General features: G+C 44.5%; 1 protein-coding gene across 1 annotated transcript in view; it reads right to left on the bottom strand.

Annotated features, from left to right (window-relative positions):
• Nucleotides 1-4,782: 4,782 nt before the first annotated feature.
• acss1 (acyl-CoA synthetase short chain family member 1) overlaps nucleotides 4,783-21,237 on the bottom strand; it is a 29,953-nt gene continuing 13,498 nt past the window's right edge. Inside the window, exons 6-14 of the mRNA XM_031751644.2 lie at nucleotides 20,139-20,286; nucleotides 10,624-10,761; nucleotides 10,321-10,413; nucleotides 9,063-9,175; nucleotides 6,439-6,565; nucleotides 6,233-6,360; nucleotides 5,928-5,991; nucleotides 5,541-5,662; nucleotides 4,783-5,251 (exon numbers count right to left, since the gene is read on the bottom strand). Of these exons, the coding sequence (XP_031607504.1) occupies nucleotides 5,066-5,251; nucleotides 5,541-5,662; nucleotides 5,928-5,991; nucleotides 6,233-6,360; nucleotides 6,439-6,565; nucleotides 9,063-9,175; nucleotides 10,321-10,413; nucleotides 10,624-10,761; nucleotides 20,139-20,286 (1,119 nt within the window). The 3' untranslated portion in view covers nucleotides 4,783-5,065. The remainder of the gene's footprint in view (nucleotides 5,252-5,540; nucleotides 5,663-5,927; nucleotides 5,992-6,232; nucleotides 6,361-6,438; nucleotides 6,566-9,062; nucleotides 9,176-10,320; nucleotides 10,414-10,623; nucleotides 10,762-20,138; nucleotides 20,287-21,237) is intronic.

The following is a 21,237-nucleotide window of genomic DNA, read 5'->3' as shown; positions in this document are numbered from 1 at the left end:
GCCATAACATAATCAGACCTTGGGCCTTCAGACCCAGTAAACTGTTCAGTAGCACTTACACTCACCAAAGGCGTTTGCAATGGCGAGGTCCTGGGTTCTGGCGGTGGCACCTTTCGCTGCCTGTGCAGCCGCTTCCCCCTGGAAATGGGAGCGGAGATATTGGCGGTTGTCGGTAATGACGGAGAGGTCGAATCTGACTCCTCCTCCTCTGCCCACATCGCTGCGAGGAAAGAGGCAGGCGAGCAGTAGTCAGAGCTGGACGTGGAGAGTGAAGAATTCCGCGGCCGTGGCGTGGAAACCCCCCTCCGCTTTAATGGCCGCTGCTGCGTTGCAGAGAGCTCCATCTGATGCTGCAGCGGTGGTGGCTTCGGCACTGAATACAGGGAGCGGGCGAAAATGCCTATCTCCCGGGCTTGCAGTACCTCCCGGGCCTCACGTATCATGTTTAGTGAGTCCATAAATCCTCTGAGTTGACCAAAGTGGGGGTTATTCTCGAGGATGGCTTCAATGGCTTTGATTCCCACAGTCATGGCCCGAACATCATCGGTGTGGGAAATCCGGTCCACCAGACCTTGGATGCGAGCAAAATCAACTTCCCGGGCGGAGCCTGCTGAGTCCATGTTTGGTCGCGTCGTTCTGTCATGAAACGCTATGTGGCAGGCAGGAATTGGACCCAAAATGCAGGCTCGTGACACAAGGGATGAACTCAAAACCACAGCTTTATTCACAGGCTGGGAAAGCATACAAAGTAAACTAAACTGGGGAATAACACACTAAACTTACAGGGAGACACCAGGAGATCCACACAGCATGAGGGACGACGCGACACTGACTCAGAGAAACACAGGGTTTAAATACACTGGGAAGTAACGAGGGGAATGAGACACAGAAGGAGAGCACAGCTGGGAGAAATCAGGACTGACGAGACAAGGGAGCAAAGCAGGACACATTTACATAAGACACGGACCTTCAAAGTAAAACAGGAAGTATGACACAGAGACATGAACTTGGCACAGTGGAGACAGCAACTAAGAAACACAGAGACATAAACCATAAGACAGAGGACTCTAAGAACCGAAAGACACAGAGGGAAACTCAACATGCAGACAGACTACACAGAACAGAGGGGACACAGAGAAACACGAAGGGCAACGGATCGAAACTAGAAACGATACAACTCACAAGCACAATACTACAAAAATCATAAAGAATTAAACATGCTGGGTCAGGGGACCCAGGACCCTGACATATTCAGAATTCTTAAACACCTATAAATTTCCAGCCACACCCAAAGAATATGCCATATTATTTGGTGCAATACCTACGGGTATTATAATGCTTTTTAAAGGTATTCAACCTTGCATATCATCTGTTTCTCTCCCCAACCCTTTAGATTCACACATAGGAAGAATCTGTCTAACAAACCATAGTAAAAGTAATAAGAATATTCGTGCTTTGTTCCAGACAGAATCTCTAACTATTCCACATGTGGTCTCTTATTGGAATTTCTTTGTCAGTGACATTAACTGGAAAAGAGTATGGACAATTCCTAACAAGTATCTGGTAACGAATAAAGTGAAGGAAGTCTCATTCAAAATACTGCATAAATTTTATCCTGCTAATCATTATATGACAAAGTTCAAAAGGGACATAAATGTGAACTGTGGATTTTGTGGAAGCCATCCTGAGACTGTACAACACCTCTTCTGGATCTGTTCATACGCTAGAACATTTTGGAAAGACTTCAGTAGATTCATTGCTGGACATCTCTACAAAGACTTTACTGTGAAATGGGAAAATGTTGTATTTTGTTTCTTTCGAAGGCAAAAAAAAGAAGATGTTTACTTTATAATAAACTTGTTAGTTATCTTAGCTAAATTTTATTTTCACAAATGCAAATACAGTAACAAAAAGCCTCATTTTAAACATTACTATAATGATGTTTTATGTTACATAAAATTGATTAGTGGGTCACTTAACAAAAAGGCTATGAAAACTATTACTATTTGTAGTAATTACAAATTATTTGAATGTTTGTAATTCTTTGTATACCACCCCCTGGCATATGTTAATTTTGTTCTGGTTGTATACATGTTCTGTATACTGTTTCTTAATAAAATTTAATATTTAAAAAAAAAAAAAAAAAAAAAAAAAAAAAAAGCGTGTCACTACCCAATCCGTACCGGAAACCCGATCGGTACCCCGCATGCGCGAAAAGTGTCTACTTCCGGTCGTAGCGTTTTACGATAGTTACGGGTCAGAGTATCTGTTAAGATGTTAAGAATAATAAGTATCTCTTAAAATGTTTCCAATGATGAAGCATTTCAGTACAATGTAGACAAAAACGAAAAATAAAAAGATAGTTACGGATCAGGACTCCCCGATCCCTACTGCGCATGTGCAAAGTCAGACCATGGGCGTTTATCAATATGCGTACTTGTGCGTACTTGCGTTCTCGTGTACTCGTGATACGTCATCAGTCGGAGACCAAGTACTGTTCCAATTTGAAGTACGCATCACGCCGAGAACGCGAAAAAGTCCCGGATGTGTTCTCGATCCGCCCATTTTATCGAGCATGCATCGGTGTAGACTTGGGACAGCTATATATCCCAGAATGCATTTCGTCCAAAACTCAACAGCGGACTCCCGGCACATCGCCCCCCGCTCATGGTCTTCTCACTACTCAGGTTAAAGAAACCCCAGCAGCTGTCTATAGTATTGAGTGTCCACTAGAATAGAAATAAAAGCGTTCTAACATCTCACCTGCTTGTTTTATTAAGGTATGTACACGTATGTACATGTACACTATTTTTATTAATAGAGGTTTCACTACTGAGGTTAAAAATGATATATAAGTCACTTAGATCACTTCTAAATGTTAATGTTTGGTTTATTTCAGTGTTTTATTTGTTCCTGAGTAAACCGGTTTGGCTGTGATTACAGTTAAGCTTCATAACATGTTACTCACAGTTAAATTAGGAGGGGACGGCAGTAAAACTCCGGACCTGTGACATCATCACGCACGCTGGTGTTCCGACTGTACAAATCATGAGTCCGTGCTCGCGTGCTTGAGAATTGAGAAACGGCCCACGAGTCCGTGTCGCGTTCTCGGTGGGTACGTACTCCCGTGCGTTCTCGGCGAGTACGTACTCACCGAGCACGTGAGTACGTACTCGCGTACTTGGGCATTGATAAACGGCCCATGTGTCCCAGAACGTCGGCTGCATCCTTCCGAGGACCCGGCCTTCGCGGTCTACGTGGGCCGGGTCCTTCGAAGACCAAGAAGGCCGGAAGTGCGAGGCTGTGAAATGGGACGGTCTAGCCTTCAGATTTGCGTCACCGCTGTCTCGGTGGAGTTTAATAAACTCGGCTGTTTGCTCCTTGCTATCTAAAATATAACAGGACACTGGCGTAAATTCTCGACCGTCTCACACTTCTGTTTAATCAGTTTTCTGTTTGACGTTTATTCAGCTGTGTGAAAATCCCGGAGAAACCCACCCGATGGATTAATAAAGTTTTATTTAATCTAATAATCTAATAACTTTGATCTCAGCCAACCCGATTTACTCCAGAACAAATAAAACACCGAAAAAAGCCAAACAATTACATTTTTAGTTATCCGAGTGACTTGTATATCATGTTTAACCTGAGTAGCGAAAGAGCGGGGTCTGAAAACGATGAAGCCGGGAGTCCGCTGCTCTCGCCGGGCTGGAGTGACCATTGAACCCCGGCTTGCTATCGAGCTGGTGGGTAACAGACGTCTCCAGCGTCGCCGGCGCGCACTTTTGCAAATATGCGATGTCTTGATAAACCAAGCAGATATTTGTAATTTACACACCTACTTTCTCGCTTGAAAATATGTTAGAAGTTTATTTTGTGACCCAGAAAGATTAATAAAACTAATTTTAAAACTTAGTAGCGGCCGCCATTGTTGGCAGCTGAAATTTGGCTGGGCCGCGCTATGAATTCTGGGATATGGTGGGCCACAAAGGACACACCGACCCATCCTTCAAATTCGGGAAATGAAGGACGATTTGTCGGCCGCATTTGAAGGAGTCGACGAATTGGGACAGCCTTCGTCGCCTGGCTGTGACGTAATCGGCCTTCAAATGCGGCCTCCGGAGGATGCAGCCGACGTTTTGGGACACAGCTACAGGCAAACAGAGGAAGTGACGTAAGATTTGCGCATGCGGGGTACCGATCGGGTTTCCGGTACGGATCGGGTAGCGACAGGCCGTGTTGTTGTTCCTGAAGGCAGGGGTCAGTGAAACGGGCCGGAGGCTGACTGCGCCCCCTGCTGAGCGGAGGCCGCCAGCACAGCAACAAAGAGCCGGAAATTATGTCAAAGAAATTAAATGACAGCAAATAAAAACAACGTTAACTAACAGTCTGTTAAATACCTTTTTTTTTTAAAAACGACAAATTATGTTACATATTTTTGCATTTCTTATTGCATTATATTGCATTTTGAAATGCAAAGATGTATATCTAAAATCTTGTAACTAATAATAATAAAACAATGTTGTTAATGTTGGATTTTCATTTCACATGATTTTTTAAGCTTTATTTATTTCTAAAAAAGACAAGAAAAATCTTCCCCTTACCCCCTCAGAAAGCTGAGAATTCTTATTTTTGATCACATATTTCGACTTTATAGATATTTTTATTTACAAAGTCAAATTTACAGAATCTGAAACAGATTTAAGATCTTTACTGTTTCATGGTTAAAACTAATTTGATGTTGTTCCAGCCTAAAATAAATAAAAGCACATAGATGGTTTGTGACTGTTTACTGTTTATTTCTGATGATGTTTGTTTACATCATCATTGCTTAATTGCACAGTTTGATGATTTCAGACTACAAATGTGATGAATTTAAGATCACATGAAGAAGAAATAAAATCATTTAAAAGTTGGATCCATTGGTAACGAGAGAAAACCGCCCTCAGTGTCTCGGCATCTTTCTTCCTCCAATCAGCAGCGGCACTGACTGCCGCACTGCTCCTGTTTGGAGCAGAGCCTTCACCTGTACGTCACGCCCCGCCCACCTCCCCTCCTAATTCTTCTACTTCTTCTTCTCCTCCTCTCTCTGCTTCCTGTACTCTTCGTGGGCCTCTATGATCTCCTTGACAACGGACGGGTCATCCAAAGTCGACACGTCGCCCAGATCCTCAGTTGTTTCCATGGCAACCTTCCTCAGGATCCGCCTCATGATCTTACCTGAGCGGGTCTTCGGCAGCCGCGTCACCACCTGACAGACAAGAGTGGCACACTGAGCTCTGATTGGACGACACAGCCGAACGCCAGCAAATAATATGATCAATAATATGATCAACTGACAAATTACAAATGAAGAAGAAGAAAAACGTTTTGGTTTTGTAAAACGGACCGAAGCAGGAAACAATCAGAATATATGAATGTAAATATTCCAGATCACAGGTAAATATTTATGTAAATCTTCCTGTTTCTGTTTGTTGTTGTTTCTGGTACTTCCTGTTTCCTGCTGAGGGGTGTGGAGGCGAGTTCAGACACACACTGACCAGGAAGTGCTCGGGGACGGCGTATTTGGCGATCTTGGTGGCGACGAGGTCTCTGAGCTGCTGCAGGACAGCGGGAGCGTCATCACTGAGGTCCTCCTTCAAAACCACGAAAGCAAAAGGCACTGAGGGCACACACACACACACACACACACACACTGTCAGTGTAAGCTCCGACAAACATCTGGAATCTAAATCTTCTGATTGGACAGTTGGACTGCCCGTCAGCACTCTGCCTTGTTTCTTTACACGTTTCTGACTCTGCCTGCAGCCTGCAAACAGCCCAGCAGGGGGCAGCAGAGTCTCATGAGCTTGATGTCATCATCACTAACAAAACCAATCAGACTTTTTCATCTCTCCCCTTCTTTTCTTCCTTCATTGTGTCCTTACCTTCTCCCTTGATGTCATGTGGGATTCCTATGACAGCTGTTTCTGGAACAGCTGGATGTTCGTCCTGCAGGGAAGAGCACATGTGTGTCAGCCGCTCGAAATCACAAATATTGAAGACGCACCTGTGGTATCCATTTAAATCTCCTACGTCGCCTCGTTCTCGACTGAGGGCTTTCACGCGATTTTCAGAAAACTTGACCTGTGACCTTGACCTCGGGGTCAGATCCTTCAAAATCCTTCAAACGTGCTCAAATGTTTAAAGAGAATAATACTCGGCACGTTTCTGAGGCCTGTGTGCGTCTCACCAGAGCGTCCTCAATCTCAGCCGTGCCGAGGCGGTGACCGCTCACGTTGATGACATCATCCATGCGGCCCGTTATCTGGTAGAAACCGTCCTCTGAGCGGTAGGCTCCATCGCCGCTAAAGTAAAAACCTGAAAGAAAAACACACGACTTTTAGACGGCGACTCTACAAAACTACAGACTGTCAGGGTTTACGCTGTAACACTGACCAGGATACGGTTTGAAATACGCATCGACGAATCTCTGGTGGTCGCCGTAGATGCTCCGAGCAATCCCCGGCCATGGCTGACTGATGCACAGAGCTCCGGTGATGTCGTTACCTGACAGTGGCTCGCCCTGGTCAACAACAACACAACAGCAGGACACACAAACTGATCACAGAGGCCAGTTTATAAGCTTAGCAGCTGATAACATGTGCTTCTATGCAGTTTTATTTCTCACAGCCAAAGAAGAAGAAAGTAAAGTAAAATTTTATTTGTATAGGACCTTTCAAGACAAAAATCACAAAGTGCTTCACAGAAAAGCTAAAGCATAAAAACAGAAATCAACCAGAAGCAAGTTTAAAAAGATGGGTTTTTAGCTGTTTTTTCAATGAAACCACTGAGTCCACAGATCTCAGGCTCAAAGGAAGGGAATTCCAGAGTCTGGGGGCCACAGTTACAAACGCTCTATCGCCTTTCGTTTTCAGCCTCGTATGTTGGACGACCAGCAAGCCCTGATCCCATGACCTGGGATCCCATGACTTTGGGAGTCAAATCTCAGCTCACCCTCAAAACTGAAAGGATCCACACTTAAAAAAACTAAAAACAACAAACATGTCATCACAACAAGCAGCTTGGTCATTCTACAAGCTCTTGACATCGTTCAAAGGAGGTTAACAGACCGAAGACCACCACTCAAGTTATTTTTATTTGAATTATTTCCATTCATCAACCTCGTAAACCTGCAGTTTCTCTAACATCCAGCAGAGGCAGGAGTGAGTGAGTCCCCACAGACTCCCATGGTTACAGCCTGATACAAAAACTGTTTCATAAACTTGTTTTTACTGTATGAAGGACTAAAGCTTGGATTATTAGGGGCGTGGCCTCTCTGACTGACAGGTGGATGCAGCTGCTAGCTCCACCTGAACTGGACCTGTGGACCGTGTTTGTGCTGCTGGAGCCTTTTTAATGACATCATCTGAAAATATTATGGCTGCTATGATGTCACTGTACTAAAAGACCCTCTGCAAGGCTGAGCTCCAGGTTTAGGATTTTGATTGGATGTCACTGATCAGCAGATATCTGAGTCTGTGTGATGCAGACGGACGACACCTGAGCGCTCCACCCTGAGAATAAATCCAGAATCCAGTGTGACATGCTCGCTGTGGGTGCAGGTACCCGATAAAGAGACTCGAAGGCATCGTGACAGCAGCTGTCGCTGAAGCTGTTTCCTGTGAGCTCGCCTTCATTCATTATTTTGTTTGAATAAAGATCTCGTTTCTGGACTTACTGAGGCAATGTGGGCGCTCAAAGGCTGCATGATGCATAAAGTTTGCATTAAATGAAAGCGTGCTGTCAGAGACTCCCGCAGCAGGAGTACTTTTACTCATATACAGTTCTTTTGCTTCTGAAGTCTGAAACTTTTTCTGAATATTTGAAAGAGCACAGTTATTGAACAAAACTATTTCCAGTAAACAGCTCAGAGACTCAGAAAATAGGAAACAGGTCCCCTCCAGTTCATTCTGCTCTCTAACGTCTCACGTCTCCACCCTGACAGCGACGCCACTGTAAGTGGTCCGAGTTCAATCAGCGGCTAAATTGCGTTAACCCTGAGAGGATTGGAGTGAAAGTGACCTCGAGCTCCTCCCAGGATGAGGAGCTGAAGGAGGTCTAATCTAATTGAGTCCTCTCTGATGAAAAACCCTCAACGCCCGCAGATTACGCTTCTTTAACGAGCGGATAATTAATTTGGGGATGTGGTGATCGGAGTCCGAAAGTCTGTTAATCAAAGCAAACAGATGCTGCGGCGCCGTCTTAATGGAGAGATTAAAGAGAGGGTGTCACTGGGAGGCTCGTCCATCTGAAGGTCTGAGCGCGGTTAATGAGACGCAGGATTGATGTGAGGCTGCAAACAGCTTCATCAGCAGGTCCGTCTCTGAACAGCTGCTTCATTCAGTACGTAATGATGCTTGCTGCTCCTCTCTGACTCTGACGGGACCATTAGCTCCAACATGGACTTCCTGTTTCATCATTAAAACGTTTGCTGAGGTCAGAGGTCACTCACAGGATGCTCACAGATGACCAGACCTGCAGAGCTGCCCCCTGCTGCTCATTAGAAACAGTTTTATCGTCACGCTTCATCAAAATCGATTCTGTTCTTTGTATGATGCTTCGTGTTCTGAAGGTCAAACCAGGGTCACAGGTCACAGGTTCATGGGGCTGACGATGAGCCCACCTTAACTTCTTTATACCTTCAGGTATTTAACCTTTAGTGATGTCACCTCAGAGGTGGTCCTGAGACCCCCTCCCAGGTGACTGAGCCCCGACTCACACCTGGACCCATATGACCCTAACAGCTCCTCCTAGGCTTCAGCTCGACTTAAAACTAGAACGACTGAAGTGTTTGTGGTTTATTTATCTGCCACGTGACCCTTCAGCAGGTCACGCATGCTCGTCTGATCACAGCCACGCTGATCGTTTCATTATAAGTGAGAGTTTCATGATAATCACCTGTTTGAACTGTATTAGGCTGAATGTTAGCATGACTGGGGGTGTGGCCTCTTTGACTGACAGGTGCATGGTAAGGTTAAGTCAACACAGGTTCAATATAAAGAGCAGAGGTGGCAGCTCACCTTCTCTCCCATCAGGACCGGCTGGATGCCAAAAAACGGCCTCATGGCCATCGCTGGAACGATGGGCGCTCCTTCATCGGCCGGGCGCGGGGCGATGCAGACTCCGCCGGTCTCTGCGGGGGACAGAAACATCACGCCGCTGTGAGGTTATCAGAGAGGACGGTGCTGAGGCATTCCATGCTTTCTACCCCCCGCCACCACGAGAGGGCCTCAGAGGTCGCCTCTGACTGCAGCTTTAATTTCCTTTAATTTCTTAATTTATTGGGATTTTCCTCCTTTTAAGAGTCGGAAGCAGCTGGCAGAGAGTTTAAAGTCCGATTTAAAAACACACTCTTGGTGTCGTGATTGTCGAGGAATTAGGTCACACGCCCTGCTGTCGGTGATCCTGCACCGTCTCGTCCTGGGGGGCTTTCTGTGAGGCTGCAGGGGGGTCGGGGCGTAAGAGTGTGCAGGATTTGATCTTAATTCATTTTCTGCAGAGCTGCAGATGTTCTGCTGCTAATCGTTCAAATTAGGGTAAAGGCTTCACTAAAGAGAGAATCAGATGGACTTAGAGTTGGATCAACGCCACAAACAAAGAGACCAGAAAACTTCCAGGAATTAAACCCGACCGCCGACTCCACAGCAAACACTCAGGCACGGTGTTTTTAATTGAATTTGGTAACGTTTCAGTGAAATCAGCGGTTGTGGAGCCGTCAGTGAAACGGTCAGCGAACTTCGTCCTCGTAAACCGAGCTGAAGGAATCAGGTTCAGACGCTCTACAAATGACTTTCTGAGTTTTTGGAAATTAAACTTAATAATAAAACTATTACATGTTTTTTAAATGTGTGAGCAACGATGCAATCAAGAATATTTCCAGTGTTTGTTGTCATAACTTCAGGACCTGCAGACGCCGCTCACACCTGCAAATCGAAACTGTAAATAAACAACATGCTGTTTCCCTCCAAACCCTCGTGCAGCGAACGCCTCGGCTGTGACCAGGAACGCCCACTCGGCACACCTGTGTGTGTGACCTGGCCAGTCAGTCAGACTTTGGCCCTGCCTCTGGGCCGTGAAGAGACACACCTGAGCAACCCATCGTTCTGCTGCTTCTCACAGCTGAGCTTAGGTAAGACTGAAGACTTTATTTTTGCTACTGATCATTTTTATGAACCAACCAAAGGCCTGGAAACCCCGGCGCTATCGTTCATCAATGATTAGAAATCATACAAAAGTCAGGTGAGCACTCCCTGATAACAGTGTGTGGCTGAGTCTCACCTGTCTGCCACCAGGTGTCCACTAAAGGGCACCGCCCCTCTCCCACCACACTGTGAAACCAGTGCCAGGCCTCGTGGTTAATGGGCTCTCCCACTGTAAACACACACACACATACACACACACACACACACACACACACGTTATTTTAATGTAATTCAATTAATTTGAACTTATTTTATTTTGTAAGTTTAATGATCAAACTCAGGTTATATAACTAACTTTGTTGACATGTAGTGTGTACATATTTCTCCCCAGAACACTCAGATCTGATATTTTGGCTGAAATCTGATAAAACTGTCCAACCTGATCCGAGCGTCCTCAGAGACGAGCGGTCATACTTCTTCACCCAGCTCTCGCCGTACTTTAGCAGCAGTCGCAGAGCTGTCGGAGCGCCGTAAAACTGGCTGATTCTCAGACGCTCGACGGTCTCCCAGTACCTGCCTGAAGGAGCCGCAAAGAAACAAACATGTGGAAATATGAATGAAATAAAATACACGACATGTTTTCAGCTCAGTCACATGACATGTTTCAGTCACATCACTGAGCTGAAAACAAGTCGAGTACGAAAACTTTTTGAAACTGTTTGAAACAGAGACACCAAACACCTGCAGTCAAAACCCAGCGGTAAAAAATCCACAGTAGTCTAACATCCATCACTCCATTATCATCCATCCATCCATCCATCATCGTCCATCATCAGTGAGACCCACCACATGTCTTTTAGATCCAATCCCCTCTCCACTTTTTAAAACACTTTATGGATTTTTTGAAGCGGAGCTTTTATACATGATGAATTGCTCTCTTCAGTCGGTGTCTTCCCTGCTGCCTTTAAAACGGCGGTGGTGAGGCCCCTTCTGAAGAAGAGCAATTTGGATTGCAATGATTTTAATAACTACAGACCTGTATCCAACTTACCATTTTTAAGTAAAATTTTAGAAAAACTTGTTTTTACTCAGATTAATGATTTTCTGAATGATAAACAGATCCTAGAAATATTTCAGTCTGGATTTCGGTGAACCACAGCACAGAGACCGCTCTCCCTAAAGGTTTTAAATGATCTTAGATGTAACTGGGACTCCCAAAAGCTCTCAGTCCTGGTGCTACTGGATCTAAGCGCAGCCTTTGATACAGTAGACCACGCTATTCTTTTAAACAGACTGAAACACATGGTGGGCCTCTCTGGTGCTGTACACAACTGGTTCACTTCCTATCTCTCAGACAGAACTTTTATGGTGTGTATGGATACATGCTCCTCTAAGATCCATAAAATGACATGTGGTGTGCCCCAAGGGTCGGTTTTAGGCCCTGTACTTTTTAATTTTTTATATGCTCCCTCTTGGCGGTGTCATCAGGAGGCATGGAGTGAACTTCCACAGTTACGCTGATGACACTCAGCTGTACATCTCCGTGTCTCCTGATGACACCAGACCAATGGATGCCCTTTTTAACTGTATTCTAGATATAAAATCTTGGATGGCAGAAAACTTTTTACAGCTTAACCAGGACAAAACTGAAGTTTTAATCATCGGTCCTGAGGCTCAGAGAGAGAAACTCTTGTCTAAATTACAGGCATTTTCACTATGTCCTTCACTACAAGTGAAAAACTTGGGTGTTATTTTTGACTCTGAGCTTGGTTTTATCCCACATATTAAACATGTAACCAAAATTGGATTTTATCATCTAAAAAATATAGCCAGAGTCCGCCCTATTCTCTCTCGGGCCAACACGGAGATGCTGATGCATGCTTTTATTACCAGTCGCATTGATTACTGTAATGCCCTGCTCTCTGGTCTCCCCAAAAAGAATATCTCACCTTTGCAACTTTTGCAAAACTCTGCAGCTCGTGTGCTGACGAAGACCAGAGGGCGGGCCCACATTACACCGGTTTTACAATCGCTGCATTGGCTCCCCGTGTGTTTCAGGATCGAGTTTAAAGTTCTTTATTGGTTTTAAATGTCTTAATGGTCTTGGGCCTTCTTATCTTTCAGATCTGCTTTTACCATATGAACCCTGGCGGACCCTGAGGTCCCTCTGGTACTGGCCTTTTGATTGTCCCTAAAGTCAGGACACATACTCACGGAGAGGCAGCTTTTCAGTGGTATGGTCCTCGACTGTGGAACAGCCTGCCGGAGGAGCTCAGGGCCGCAGAGAACGCTCATGTTTTTTTAAGAACAGGCTCAAGACCCACCTTTTTAATTTAGCTTTTAACTAACGTTTATTTATTTTATGCTTATTTATTCTAACCTGTTATTCTATTTATATTATTAATTTAGTTTTACCTAATATTTATTGATTTTATTCTTATTCATTTTTTATCTTCTTACTCTGTTTATACTTATATTTATATTGTATCCCACTCTTATTTATTTTATCTCTTTATCCTGTTTATATTCTTATTAGGTTATATCTGAGAGTGTGGGGAATGAGTGGGAGGGTGGGGTGGGGTGGGCTGCTTTTAACCATGTAAAGCACTTTGTGCTACAGTTTTTTTTGTATGAAAAGTGCTTTATAAATAAAGATTGATTGATTGATTGATTGATTGATCATCCGTCCACCCATCCACCATCCATCCATCCATTCATCCATCCACCCGTCAACCATCCATCCACAATCCATCCATCTGCCCATCATCCATCAATCCATCCATTCATCATCATCCATCCATGCATCCATCCACCCATCTACCATCCATTCATCCATCCACCCATCAACCATCCATCCACAATCCATCCATCCTCCTTCCATCCATCCACCCACCAACTACCCACCATCCATCCATCCATCCATCCATCCATCCATCCATCCATCCACATCATCATCCATCCATCCATCCATGGGCCCGTCATCCATAGATCATCCACCATCCAACCATGGTCGTCCATAATCCATCCATCTGCCCGTCATCCATCAATCCATCCATTCATCATCATCCATCCATGCATCCATCCACCCATCTACCATCCATCCATCCATTCATCCATCCACCCATCAACATCCATCTGCAATCCATCCATCCATACATCCTCCTTCCATCCATCCACCCACCAACTACCCACCATCCATCCATCCATCCATCCATCCACATCATCATCCATCCATCCATCCATGGGCCCGTCATCCATAGATCATCCACCAACCAACCATGGTCGTCCATAATCCATCCATCTGCCCGTCATCCATCAAGCCATCCATCCATCATCATCCATCCATCCATCCATCCACATCATCATCCATCCATCGATGGGGGATCGCTCATCCATCCATCATCCACCATCCAACCATGGTCGGTCCCATAATCCATCCATCTGCCCGTCTTCCATCAATCCATCCATCCATCATCATCATCCATCCATCCATCCATCCATCCATCCATCCATCCATCCATCCATCCACCATCCAACCATGGTCATCCATAATCCATCCATCTGCCCGTCATCCATCAGTCCATCCATCCATCATGATCCATCCATCCATCATCTATCCATCCATGCATCCATCCACCCATCAACATCCATCTGCAATCCATCCATCCATACATCCTCCTTCCATCCATCCACCCACCAACTACCCACCATCCATCCATCCATCCATCCATCCACATCATCATCCATCCATCCATCCATGGGCCCGTCATCCATAGATCATCCACCAACCAACCATGGTCGTCCATAATCCATCCATCTGCCCGTCATCCATCAAGCCATCCATCCATCATCATCCATCCATCCATCCATCCACATCATCATCCATCCATCGATGGGCCCGTCATCCATCCATCATCCACCATCCAACCATGGTCGTCCATAATCCATCCATCTGCCCGTCTTCCATCAATCCATCCATCCATCATCATCATCATCCATCCATCCATCCATCCATCCATCCATCCATCCATCCATCCATCCACCATCCAACCATGGTCGTCCATAATCCATCCATCTGCCCGTCATCCATCAGTCCATCCATCCATCATGATCCATCCATCCATCATCTATCCATCCATGCATCCATCCACCCGTCAACATCCATCCACAATCCATACATACATACATCCTCCTTCCATCCATCCATTCACCCACCAACTACCCACCATCCATCCATCCATCATCCACCATCCAACCATGGTCGTCCATAATCCATCCATCTGCCTGTCATCCATCAATCCATCCATTCATCATGATCCATCCATCCATCATCCATCCATCCATCCATCCATCTGCCCGTCATCCATCCATCATCCACCATCCATTCATCCAACCACCCATCATCCATCCATCCATCCATCCATCCATCCACCCACTAACTATCCATGGTCGTCCATCATCCATCCTTCTGCCCGTCATCCATCAATCCATCCATTCATCATGATCCATCCACCCGTCATCCATCCATCCATCCATCCATCCATACATCAACTATCCATGCATGTATCCATCCATCCATCCATCCATGCATACATCCATATTCCAAATGTTCTTCTCCCCAGAAGCTCCTCCTCAGAGATCCTGTTGTGTTCCCGGGCCAGATGAGAGCTAAAATCTTCAGGTAGTTCTGTCTTGGTGTGTCCTTCACACTGAATGTGTAAATTATCTGGTGAGGGCCGATGCCTGAACCACCTCAGCTGACAACCAAAGAGACCAGTACAGAGGAGTAGTGGTTCTACTCCAAGGCTCTCCCTGTTCATCATCTGACCAGGACGCCTCCTCGCTGATTTCCAATGGCAGTTTTCTGGGCATCCCCAACAGGAATTAAAACTACAGGAATACCCTGAAAGATTACGTATCTCACCTGGAAATTGGAGCACCTCAGGGTCTTTACCTTACAACATGAAACACCTTCAGGTGACTGTTGTGATTTTATGCTATATAAATTAAATAAAATGTATTTAAAATAATCCAGAGGAATATAAACCGCAGTTGGGGATTAAATGTCTGGAGTACGTACTAACACTCACACTGACTGTGAACTAGAGCTGGGCGATATGACCCAAAATTCATATCTCGATATTTTTTAGCTGGATGGCGATATAAGATATATATCTCGATATTTTTTTTTTAGCCATAAAGTAAGAACAAAAAGAGAGTTCTTAGTCAAAGCTGTGTCCCAGATGTCACACAGGCACTTTTATTAACATACAGCATAGATGTACATGAAAAAAACTACTCAAAAATAAATTATGAGCATTTATTAAATAATGATGCTCTATAAATAAAATAAAACTATGTTGTTTTGTGCATAACAAAGAGCTCACAATTGTGCAGTCAAAATGTAAACTAACAGACGCTGAGCATAATAACAAAGACAGATTTCACAGCTGCTCTGTTCCCAACTTCTACTGCGTGACTGACAGCCTGGAGTTTGAAATCCGCTTCGTAACCATGTGTCAGGGGTTTGTGTCGTGGAGGCGTGGATGAGAGGAGGAGGACCCAAACGCTGGACTCAGGTAGGTAGGTGAAGGTGGGTGTTTATTGTCGATGGAGTGAACAAACAGAATAGAAGTAGGAAACGGCTGGCTGGACGACTGACTGAATGAACGAATGAAGGACTGACTGACTGAAGGACTGAATGGCTGGCTGGCTGAATGCAGGCGGAACCGACAACATAACATCACAATAACATCAATGACACGACAGAGAAGTGGTAAAACTGAGGAACTTAAATACACAGACTGGATGATGACAATAATTGGACACAGGCGAATACACAGCTGAACATAATGAAACAGGAAATGGTAGGAGTGGTGAAAACAGAACATGAACTGAAAACGCAGGGTCAACGACCCAGGAATCCTGACACCATGTCTCTGAACAGGAGCCATTTATGGTCCTTATACACACACAATACGGTAATATTACGTTGAAGCACAGTACGTATCACTCCGCGAGGCTCCTCGGTAGCCGTAATGCTCCGATAATCCATCAAGCGGTGCAGCTCCGTAGCTTAGCAAAGTCGAACTAAAACATTTATTGACAGATTGCTGAGCGCTGTGTATCACATAAAATCGGTTCGTGGTCATCAAGCACAACCAGAATTCACACAAAAGGCGCGCAGTCAACTTTTGAGAAAATGAAAGGATTTCAGGCTGTGCATGGCGTTAGCGTGGCTAGCTCGTTAGCGTGGCTAGCTCGTTAGCGTGGCTAGCTCGTTAACACGTTGATGCCGTCCAGCCCCACGCACGGGGCGATGCGCAGTAACTCATTAACGGAGATTTGCCGTGTCCATCTTGTCGCTGCCTGCAGGTGAAGCGATGGGGGAGGAGGGGGAGTTGTGTTCAGTGAAGGAGAGGCGAGGTCGAGTAACGTTGCGTAAAGACTAGAGATGGACCGATCCGATATTACGTATCGGTATCGGTCCGATACTGACCTAAATTACTGGATCGGATATCGGCGAAAAATAAAAAATGTAATCCGATCCATTAAGTATCAAAAAAAGCATCTCACAAAACTTGCAACACGGCGTAACTCGGCTCATAACCGTAGCACGTCGGAGCAGTGTGCTCACGTGATAGAGCGGCTGTGTGTATTTGTAGCCGCTACCAAACCAGCATTTCATCTCCGAGGAAGTTATCCCAGAGAGAAGTAAAGCAAGTGTGTAAGTTCATCTCTGAATGTTTGTAAAGCGCCCCGTGTTAAGCTTAACAACCGATATATGGAGCGACTGCTTCTCTCTCTCACCTTCCTGCCGCTACTTCAATCGTGAAACTGCTTAACGATCAGCTGATCGGCTTTTCTGTCGCGAGTCCGTCTCTCTTCTTTGTTTTGGCCCACTTTGCACCAGAAAGAGGAAACCAGCGGTGAACAACAGCAGCACCTTTAAGCTTGATAAGCTGTTGTTAGAATTTATTTAATATTACTTTCTACACCAGGATCCTTTTCTACGTAGCTGACGGCTGGTAACTGTGCAGGGGCGGATCTAGCAAAGTGCAGCCAGGGGGCCGATAGGGCATGAACCAGGGAAAAGGGGCACAAAGACATACTTTTCTTTCTTATTCTCATTTAAAATATGTAGCTTTTAATAAATAATTATCTGAATCTTACACCCAAAGTTTTAATCTGATGTAAAATGTATAGAAGTCCATTACTATATATAGTAACTCGTAAGTCTATATACCCTAGTAAGCTATAGTACTTTTTCCTTTGGGAAGGTACCGTCTGTGAATTCTGCAATTCTGTTGAAGAAAGATGTTGAATCTATTTAATTATTCTTGAAAAATAATTTGTTTCTGTGCATTTTTTTCCACCCTGCATCAAATTAAAGTTGATTACGCCGATTAAGCATCATGAGGTGGAGGGTGGGTGGTTCCTCTTTTTTTTTTTTTTTTTTGTTGGGAGTTTGCAACCCTATTAGTTAGGTTGCTTAATATTTCTGCTAAGTACTCTTTAAAATACCAGAATAGGGAGGATGGAGTAGGTTTAAGTTAGGTTTTAAGTTAGGTAAGGTTTATTAGATTGATCAGTGTTGCTGAACTATGAAATATTTTGGGTGCAGTGTATTTTTACACACAGGTATAACAGAATAGCTTTAGTGTTGTTGTTTATTTAAACTTGAGTATGAACTTATACAAAATGCAGCAAGATATTAAAAAAACAGTTTTATTGATTAAAAACACAATATCGGATTCATATCGGTATCGGCAGATTTCCAAATTTATGATATCGGTATCGGTATCGGACATAAAAAAGTGGTATCGTGCCATCTCTAGTAAAGACAAAAGTGGACGAAAGAGAGGCAAACTTGCGGCTCCGCAACTATAATTATAACATAACATAGACTACAGGGAGTGCAGAATTATTAGGCAAGTTGTATTTTTGAGGAATAATTTTATTATTGAACAACAACCATGTTCTCAATGAACCCAAAAAACTCATTAATATCAAAGCTGAATGTTTTTGGAAGTAGTTTTTAGTTTGTTTTTAGTTTTAGCTATTTTAGGGGGATATCTGTGTGTGCAGGTGACTATTACTGTGCATAATTATTAGGCAACTTAACAACAAACAAATATATACCCATTTCAATTATTTATTTTTACCAGTGAAACCAATATAACATCTCCACATTCACAAATATACATTTCTGACATTCAAAAACAAAACAAAAACAAATCAGCGACCAATATAGCCACCTTTCTTTGCAAGGACACTCAAAAGCCTGCCATCCATGGATTCTGTCAGTGTTTTGATCTGTTCACCATCAACATTGCGTGCAGCAGCAACCACAGCCTCCCAGACACTGTTCAGAGAGGTGTACTGTTTTCCTCCTTGTAAATCTCACATTTGATGATGGACCACAGGTTCTCAATGGGGTTCAGATCAGGTGAACAATGAGGCCATGTCATTAGTTTTTCTTCTTTTATACCCTTTCTTGCCAGCCACGCTGTGGAGTACTTGGACGCGTGTGATGGAGCATTGTCCTGCATGAAAATCATGTTTTTCTTGAAGGATGCAGACTTCTTCCTGTACCACTGCTTGAAGAAGGTGTCTTCCAGAAACTGGCAGTAGGACTGGGAGTTCAGCTTGACTCCATCCTCAACCCGAAAAGGCCCCACAAGCTCATCTTTGATGATACCAGCCCAAACCAGTACTCCACCTCCACCTTGCTGGCGTCTGAGTGGGACTGGAGCTCTCTGCCCTTTACCAATCCAGCCACGGGCCCATCCATCTGGCCCATCAAGACTCACTCTCATTTCATCAGTCCATAAAACCTTAGGAAAATCAGTCTTGAGATATTTCTTGGCCCAGTCTTGACATTTCAGCTTGTGTGTCTTGTTCAGTGGTGGTCGCCTTTCAGCCTTTCTTACCTTGGCCATGTCTCTGAGTATTGCACACCTTGTGCTTTTGGGCACTCCAGTGATGTTGCAGCTCTGAAATATGGCCAAACTGGTGGCAAGTGGCATCTTGGCAGCTGCACGCTTGACTTTTCTCAGTTCATGGGCAGTTATTTTGCGCCTTGGTTTTTCCACACGCTTCTTGCGACCCTGTTGACTATTTTGAATGAAACGCTTGATTGTTCGATGATCACGCTTCAGAAGCTTTGCAATTTTAAGACTGCTGCATCCCTCTGCAAGATATCTCACTATTTTTGACTTTTCTGAGCCTGTCAAGTCCTTCTTTTGACCCATTTTGCCAAAGGAAAGGAAGTTGCCTAATATTTATGCACACCTGATATAGGGTGTTGATGTCATTAGACCACACCCCTTCTCATTACAGAGATGCACATCACCTAATATGCTTAATTGGTAGTAGGCTTTCGAGCCTATACAGCTTGGAGTAAGACAACATGCATGAAGAGGATGATGTGGACAAAATACTCATTTGCCTAATAATTCTGCACTCTCTGTATATCGATATAAAGGATATTGTCACATCTTATATCTCGTATAAAAATATATCGATATTTTTAAAAAACTCGATATATCGCCCAGCTCTACTGTGAACCCCTTAATCTGATTTCAGGTGTTTCTACAGCTGACCTCGTGACCCTGTAAAAGTCCAGAGAATCACAGCGTAACTGTTCATAACTGGAAACATTATAGAAACTTTTATTTTTACAGTTACTTCCTGTTTACTTCTGCACCTATCAAACAAGACCACAACATGACTATAAAATCACATTCACCTTGTTGCGCCTCTTTGAGGTCACAGCTGTTTGAGAAAACAGAGGAAGTACGATAATAAAACAATGGAGGTGTGATAAGCTGCCTGTGTAGGTAATAAAACACCTTTAATGAGTCACTAAAACCTAGAACACCTGGTTCTACTTCCTTGAGGTCACCTGTGAGGAGAGGGCGGAGCTTCATGAGCTTCAGGTGTTACTCTTACCTGGGTTCGGATAAACAGGTGTGCTCTCAAACAGGACGGTGGTGGCGCCGTTGCACAGCGGACCATACACCACGTAGCTGTGTCCCGTAATCCAGCCGACGTCTGCCACGCAGCCGAACACGTCGCCATCCCGGTAATCAAACACGTACTGTAACAACGACATCAGTGTGGGGTCACAGTTGCTACTGTACTCTGTAAAAGTAATCTATTACTGCAGGAGAGGCCCTGAACACAGAAACACCCTCGAGATATGCTACAAATAAGAATAAAGAAAAAAGGATAATAGACACATTGTTCTGTCATTTATGAATAAATTTGGCACTTTTGGTGCTCCACATATAAACTGAGTGTGACACATTAAAGGAAAAGTCACAGCGGGCTGAAGTAAAGTGGACCGAACCCGGACTTCCTCTCAGGATCATCAGGTGTTTGTAGCTGAGCGGCTGAAGCAGCTGATCTGAAGCGTTTCAACCACAAACACTCCCCCCACACACACATACACAGACACGCACAGTAGTGCTCATCGCTCTTTTTTCACATAAATCAGCTTTTGTTCTGTTTCACATCCAAACAACCAGCGAGCCAAAAACTCTGAGCCGCTAAGCAGCTTTAGAAATTAGCACTGATAAATATTTGGCAGACATGGTGGTGGTGGTGGTGGTGGGGGGGGGGGGGTGGGGGTTGTTATGTTTTGATTCAATTATGAACAACAACATCAGGTCATCATGTGACACATGCAGAGGAAGCAGATGTCTCGATAAAGGCTAATTTAAAGCTTTCAGAGGCAGCATCTCCTCGCTCTTCATCATCACCCTCCTCTTCCTCCTCGCTCTGAGGACGGCGGCGGTGAGGTCATTGTTGTGCGGCCTGTTATGTAATTGCTCTGCTTTGTCTTCACGGACACAAACAGCCCATTCAAAAACACGAAACTTTATCAAACGTCATGCCAGAGGAGGGTGAGGGAGGAGGTGATGGAGGGAGGAGGTGGTGGAGGGAGGAGGACCCCCCCTGCCTCCCCCACTGAGAACAGCGTCTCAGTTATTCACAACTCTGCAAGCATCGTTAGAACAGGTTTCAGGTCGCTGACATAGAAATCATG

The sequence above is a fragment of the Oreochromis aureus genome, linkage group 13 (assembly GCF_013358895.1).
Source record: "Oreochromis aureus strain Israel breed Guangdong linkage group 13, ZZ_aureus, whole genome shotgun sequence".
Taxonomy (NCBI): domain Eukaryota; kingdom Metazoa; phylum Chordata; class Actinopteri; order Cichliformes; family Cichlidae; genus Oreochromis; species Oreochromis aureus.
The sequence above is the reverse complement of the archived record's forward strand: the minus strand, read 5'-3'. Positions and strand labels throughout refer to the sequence as shown.